We start from the raw sequence: 6,986 nt of genomic DNA on the forward strand, positions 1-6,986 counted from the left end.
AAATGCTTGATTTCCCTGAGCCTAGGGCGCTAAGTCCAGGAATCCACAGCCCACAGGAGATTTTCCTGTCCTTTCTACAGTGATGAGGTGCCTGGGGATCCCCACCCAAGTAATCACCAACCTTGACTCTGGCCACGACACAGACAGAAACCTGATCGTAGATGAGTATTATGACAACACAGGCAGGATTTTGGAGAGTAAGAAGAAGGACAGTGTCTGGTGAGAGACACCTTCTCTTTCTAGGGCAAACCCTACCAGCAGGAAGCAGGGCAGGACTGTACCTACGAGCCTGCTGCTCTCTCATGCCTCACCCCCATTTTCACCAGCCCCAGGGCTTGCTAGCCCCAGCCCGAAGGCTGGGAGGCAGCTGAACACAAATACAACATTTTCTGAGTCTAGAATTGTCACATCACAAGAGCTCTCTGCCCCGGGGGAGTTTTCCTCTTTGTCACCTCCTTCAGTTAATACTCAGCCTGTGGCTCTGACCACAGGAGGGCCTGAAGTCTCACCTCGGGACACAAAAAAACCTGTGCCTCTGTGACTGCTTCTGTGAGTCAGCAGCGCATAACAGGAAAGGGCTACAAGGGTCTCTATGAGAGAGAGTGAAGGGTTTTTAACTTCTGTCGGCTCTGGAAACCTTCACTCTTATTTACAAACAGAGGAAAGCTCTTTTCCGGGCAAGTTGAGGCTCACAGGAGGAAAAGCGGTCACCTGTCACCCATGGAGGGCTGCAGGCCTGTGGTGCCCTGTCTTTCTATCTAGCCGTCCATCTCTCATTGCCCCCCTGTCTTGCTCCAGAAAGAACTTGAGCATCATAAACTCTCCCTCAGCTTCATCTGACACCCACTCCTCTGGCTTCTCCCTCAGGAATTTCCACGTCTGGAATGAGTGCTGGATGGCCCGGAATGACCTCCCTCCCGGATACGGAGGCTGGCAGGTGCTGGACGCCACACCTCAGGAGATGAGCAACAGTGAGGCTCTTGGGAGGACAGGCAGAGCCCACTCCCACAGAAACAGACCCGACCCCACCCGGCCCTGCAGCCACAGCCCACTGAGGCCCCCCTGTTCCCCTTTAGGCCTCTACTGCTGCGGCCCTGCCTCTGTCAGAGCCATCAAAGAAGGAGAGGTGGATCTGAACTATGACACAGCCTTCGCCTTCTCCACGGTAAATGCTGACTGCATGGCCTGGCTGGTCTTTGGAGGCAAGGAGCAGAAACTTCACCTGGACACCAGTTCTGTTGGCAATTTTATCAGCACCAAGAGCATCCAGAGTGATGAGCGGGATGACGTCACGGAAAACTGCAAGTACGGAGAAGGTACGACCAAGCCCTGTAGGCACCTTCCCCACTACCCCAGGGAACCTCTCTGCCAGCTGGGGCAGCCCTCTGGGGTGTGGATGGGCAGGACCCAGGCCCACTGTCTCCTCAGCCCTTCAGTTTTAAGGTCCCAGTTGGGGTGTCCCCACTGCCTCACTTCCTCATGCCCACCACCACCCCACTCCCCACAGGCCAGTGAGCACCCTCCACAAGATGGTCACATCGATTGCAGGACCACTGACAGGCATCCTGTCAACAGTGTATGAATTCCTTGCCCCTGCCTTCCCGAAAAATCAGCCTCCCACTGAAGATGGCAGGGGATTGAGTCAACTCTCTCCTATTAATTTTATTAACTTCATTTAGCTTATTGTTTGATTCATGTTTCATTGGGTGTTTGGAGGACAGGCCAGACCACAGCCAGCACCGAGGCCCATGTAAGGCCAAATGTTCACTCTTACGTCCACCCTGTGCAGAGGATGATTCTGAGAGATGGGAGCTCTAGCAGGGTCTTCTGACCCAAGCCAGCAAGAGCAAGGGGCATCTACATCAGTCAGCTGTGGACTGATTCCTGGAAACTGAGACAAACCACCAGTTTCAGCCACCAGGGAGCCAAGCAAAAATACGCAGTCCAAGAGGGCCAGAAGCAGGGTGAGGGGCAGGATCTGAGCAGGAGTGATTCATGACTACACGGGGCGGGGGCAGGGGTACCTGAGGTTCCTGGGAGTGCCAGCAAGTGGGTGTCTGTGGTTTGTCCATGTCGGCCTTTGGGGCCAACACAGAGGAGCTCCAGAGTCTGAGCCTGAGAGACAAGCACTGAACACATCCAAGGGTACTGGCGATCATCCCCTCCACCCCCTGTTCTCTCTGTGGCTATTTGGGTGGGGAATCCTGAGGACAAGTGGTTTATCACTGAGGAGATTCAAGAACTACTGGAAGGAAGGAGAGTGAGCAAGGGAGACGGGGAAGGGGAGGAAGCCAATGCAGAGCACCTTGTCAGGCCGGGTCAGCACTGTGGGCTGCTGGGGCTCAGTCCTGCTGGGGGCCCTGCCAGTGGGGTGGCTTGGGAAAATGCAGGATGAAGAATGCTGTTGTCTAACCATGGCCCAAACTAGTTGTTGTTAATCTGAAATCCAAATGAAACCACCCTGTATTTTTATTTGCTAAATCTGGCAACCCTATCAGAGATTTAGTGTAAAGTGTAGAACAACACCGAAGATTTATCCCACCCATGAGGCAAGGGGCCTAGGCTCTTTATCCACCAACTCCTTTCAGTCAGGGGTTGAGGGCTGCTCCTTGCGGGGGAGTAACTTCCCTATAGCACTCCTGGCCTGCTCCACGCATGGGCGGAGTCAGCTCTGGTGGCAGAGAAAGCCACAGACAAAGAGCCACAGGTGCTAGAATTTGAAATTAGGGCACGTGGGCACTGAAACAGCAAGTGCCAAGGAGATGTGAATGGGGCACTGACAGCATGTGCTACAGAGGTCCACAGGGCTCTGCTGTGAACTTGGGCCGGGGGGGTGGTTGGAGCTATTTGCCAGTGGGCCTGAGTGTCCTGCTCAGTCAGATAGCATTCTGTCTCCTCCCACTGGACTGGCAGAATCTGGGGGTCGAGCAGCCCACAGATGAGCTAAGTCTGATTCACACCTCTCTGGGCTCACTCTTACTGAAGCCAATGTTGCAAGATCCTCTTCTGCCTGGATCCAGGCTCAGAATGACCCCAGAGGGAGGGGAGAAGAGTGGCCTCAGCCTGGGGAGATTGTGGGGCTGCACTGAGGGGACCAGTAAGTGCTCAGTGAAGACAGCTGCTGGGATTATTAGGGAAGCACAGATGAGTGTTCCTGCACATCCTGGCCACAGCGCCTGCCCAGAACTGAAGCCTGGGCGCTCTGGAAACTCGGCTTGCCTGAATTTCCTTTTTTTTTTTCACCGTAGCTTCTCAGTTTCTCAATTTCCAGGAATTAGTCTTCAACTGACCAATAATTTGGTCCTGGAGCAGAAAATCACACCATGTCCTGTTGTCTTTAAGAGGTTTATTCCTCTGCATTGTGAGCCTTCATCTTTCCCTTGGGGAATGCAGGATAGAGTCCAGTGGTCATGAGCACAGATTTTCACGTCAGATGAATTTGGTTTCCTCTTGACTCTGCCCTGTGCAAGTTGTGTGACTTGGGCAAGTGACATGACCTCTCTGAGCCCCATTTTCCTCATCTGTATATGGAATGATAATAATGATAGTAATACATCCCTCTCACAGTTGATATGAAGATGAAAGGTATAAGAGCTCAGCAGAGTGTGACTCTTGGAAAGACTTGATGACTATTAGGGAGACTTTGTTATTAGAAATGAAGGTTTTAACACCCTGGTGGAGCCTTCGCTGAGGGTGTTCAGCCAAGGTTTACCCTCTGGGTCAGCCTGGCCCACAGCTGGTTCTGTGCTCTCTCCTCCCAGGTCCCCTCCAGGAGAGGCAGGTGTTTCTGAAGGCTCTTCAGAAGCTGAAGCCTGGAAGGTCCCAAGGCTCCCTCTAAACAGAATCACAAACTTCCAGGTCCATGCTGCCAAGGGACAGTCTGAGGAGCCTTGCTATGCTTTCCCTTCGGCCCAGTGATGTTGTCCAGGTCTCCCTGAAATTCCAGCTGCTCGACCCACCCAACATGGGCCGGAACATAAGGTTTGTCCTGCTGGCCCTCAACATGTCGCCCCAGTTCAAGGACCTCAAAGTGAACCTGAGTGCCCAGTCTCTGATGCATGATGGCAGCCCCCTGCCCCCATTCTGGCAGGACACAGCCTTCATCACACTCTCTCCTGAAGAAGGTATGGGCTCTGGGTATGGGCAAGGGGACAGTCTATGAACACAGAGTGGCTTATGGAAATGCCAGTGTGGTCAAGCCAGCCAACAAGGGTTTGGGGGCAGACCCCTGTGACACTGGTCTTCCTAGTGCCCCCTCCAGCACAGAGTCTTCCTCCTTCCCTTCCTTCCTTCCCTCTCCCTCCCCCTTCTCCTCTCCTCCCTCTGTTTCTCTCCTTTGTCCTCCTCCTTCTTCTCCTCCAATCCTTCCTTTACTACTTCAAGGAATATAGCCTGGGTTAGTGGGGAAAGCCTGAGCTTTGAAGTCATCCAGACCTTGGTTAGAGCCTCAGTGCACCCATTTACCAGCAGAATGACCCTGGGCAAGCCATTTCACCTCTCAGCCCCTCCATCTGAAAATCGAGTACCTACTTTATGGGGGATCAGTACAGGTTGGCCCCCTCCTCTCTGTAGAAGGGTCCCCAGATCCACCCAGGCCCAGCTGATTTCCCCAGCGAGTCTCACCTTTTCCTGTGTTCTCTCCCTAGCAAAGACCTATCCCTGCAAAATCCCCTATTCCCAGTACGGCCAGTACCTGTCCACAGACAAGCTGATGCGCATCAGTGCCCTGGGTGAAGAGAAGAGCAGTCCCGAGAAGACCATGGCGAACAAGATCATCACCTTAGCCTATCCCGGCATCATGATTAATGTAGGCAAGAGCCCTGCGTGTGGCCTCACGGCTCCTTGGGACCAGCTTGGGCCGGGGGCAGTGGGGGAGCCCCCTGAGAGCTTGCTCAGGAGAGCAGCCCCTCCTGTCCCCTGCCTCTTCTGTGGCCTCCAGGAACCTCCCACCAGGAGCGGGAGGTTTATCTGAACACACTTGGTCTCCATCCTCTTACACCATGAGAGGCCTTATGGGTGGACCTTGCGCAGCTGCCATGGAGAGGTCAGGGAAAGACCCCTCTGTTGTGCCTCCTCTTGCTGTTGGCCTTCCCCAGGGTCAATATGAGGAAACACGGGCTCAAATGGGAGGGTCCTGAGAGGGGGAAGAGTACTGCCCGAACAAAGGTCAGCTTAGGTTTGGTTTGCCATTTCCTGGCTGTGCATCCTTGGACAAGCCCCTGGGCTTCTGCATCTTGAACTGTCAATGATGGGATTAGACCAGATGGCCTCCAAGGACCCCTCCTTCTCTGACATTCTGGTGGGGAGACTTCACAGGGCCCTTCCTGCCAGTGCTGTCTCCCCAGTGCCAAGTAGCCCCCTGGACCCTGCTGAGTGAGCCTGGGGTGCCCCCTGGTGGGGTGTGTCTGGCAAGCCCAGCCACTGGAGTCTGTTTTAGGGAGGGTTCCCGAAGGTGCCTTCAAGTTTCCCGAGGCTACTTCCTTCTCTCTCTGCCCCAAATGATCCATTGCTCTTGACTCACACACTGGTGTGAAAAGAAATCAAGCCAGTTAAGATAAGAGGGTAGGAAGGGATGGAGTCAGATTGCAAAAAGAAGAAACAAGCAAAAACTGCCAGAAAATATTCTATCCACTCAAATTATGCATGAGAATCCTTTGGGAGCTCTTGCTTATTTCACACTTGGATGAAATCCTTGGAGCAGAGGAAATATTACTGGAGACTCCCAACTCATCAGACCTTTCCATATGCTGGGCTGAGTAGAAATATTTTACACAAACATCCATACATGTATAAGTGAAGTAAAAGTTTCATGTAACAATATCTTGTGTGATGTACACTGATATTCTCTTCTATTTCATTTTTTAAAATGTTAATGACAACCCATTAAGTTGTCCATAGTTGGAAAAACACAGGCCATGGAAATCCAGCTCTTCAGGAACAGATCTAGGGAACAGTGCCCTCCATAAATGCTTGGTGAACCGGGGGATAAGACTAATTCTCTGCTCCCTCCTCTCTGGATTTCCCTTTTCAGGCTTTAGGAGCAGCCATTGTGAACCGGCCGCTCTCCATACAGGTGATATTTTCAAACCCCCTCTCGGAGCAGGTTGAAGATTGTGTACTGATTGTGGAAGGAAGTGGTCTCTTTAGGAGACAGCAGAGAGTCCTGTGAGTGCTGGGAGTGCTCCGCCCTCCCTGCCATCTTATCCTGGGGGTACCACTGTCCTTTCTGGACACAGGGAAAGGGGAGGCCTGGTTGCTGCGTGGAAAGGGACTGTGGGGTTATCATAATCCTATGGTTTTCTGACATCCTCCTTTCTCTGCTGCAGCATTGGAGTCCTCAAACCCCATCACAGAGCCAGCCTCACTCTGCAGACTGTCCCCTTCAAGAATGGCCAAAGGCAGATCCAAGCAAATCTGAGGAGCAACAAGTTTAAAGACATCAAGGGTTACAGGAACGTCTATGTAGACTTCAGGTCACAAATTCTGGGACAATGAGGTGGACATGTAGATGTTAAGCTTCAGGGAAAGAGCAAGTTCAAACGCAAGCTGTGCCACTCCCCACCCAAACAGAGGCTCCAACGTGAGCAGCAGAAAGATGCTGGCAATGGATAGTCCCCTGGGCCATTTGCACAGCTCCCCAGGGCTCTGTTAAGGGCCCAGGGATTCCATGGTGTCCCGTCCAGAATTGTGAGATTGGCCATGCAGTTCAGAATAGTTGGACTTGGCCATGATTTACTGATCCCCAGATGTCCAGAAAAGAAGAAGACTGGCTGAGCAGCTCACTGTCACTTTGTCATTGCAATAGCTACTTCCCTAGTACCAATAAACTTCAGTCCTCATTCTCATCTTTGTGCCCATACAGTCATCACTTCCCCCACAGCAGCTCCCACCTGTTCCCTGGATCCTGGGAGTCTCCTACTGTTTTACTACCTGAGCCCACTCACTCATTCAAGAAACATTTACTGAGTGCCTGGTATGTGCCAGGC

The 6,986-nt window shown here is 52.6% G+C and overlaps 1 protein-coding gene across 1 annotated transcript in view; it reads left to right on the forward strand.

Annotated features, from left to right (window-relative positions):
* TGM5 (transglutaminase 5) overlaps positions 1 to 6,495 on the forward strand; it is a gene marked incomplete at both ends in the record, with an annotated part of 30,589 nt that extends 24,094 nt beyond the window's left edge. The window contains 8 exon segments of the mRNA XM_082618759.1: positions 81 to 219; positions 868 to 971; positions 1,077 to 1,316; positions 3,762 to 3,835; positions 3,839 to 4,124; positions 4,647 to 4,807; positions 6,032 to 6,165; positions 6,327 to 6,495. Coding sequence (XP_082474885.1) covers positions 81 to 219; positions 868 to 971; positions 1,077 to 1,316; positions 3,762 to 3,835; positions 3,839 to 4,124; positions 4,647 to 4,807; positions 6,032 to 6,165; positions 6,327 to 6,495 — 1,307 coding nt within the window.
* Between the last annotated feature and the right edge of the window lie 491 nt (positions 6,496 to 6,986).

Source organism: Mesoplodon mirus (genome assembly GCF_964341445.2).
Source record: "Mesoplodon mirus genome assembly, chromosome: 4".
Taxonomy (NCBI): domain Eukaryota; kingdom Metazoa; phylum Chordata; class Mammalia; order Artiodactyla; family Ziphiidae; genus Mesoplodon; species Mesoplodon mirus.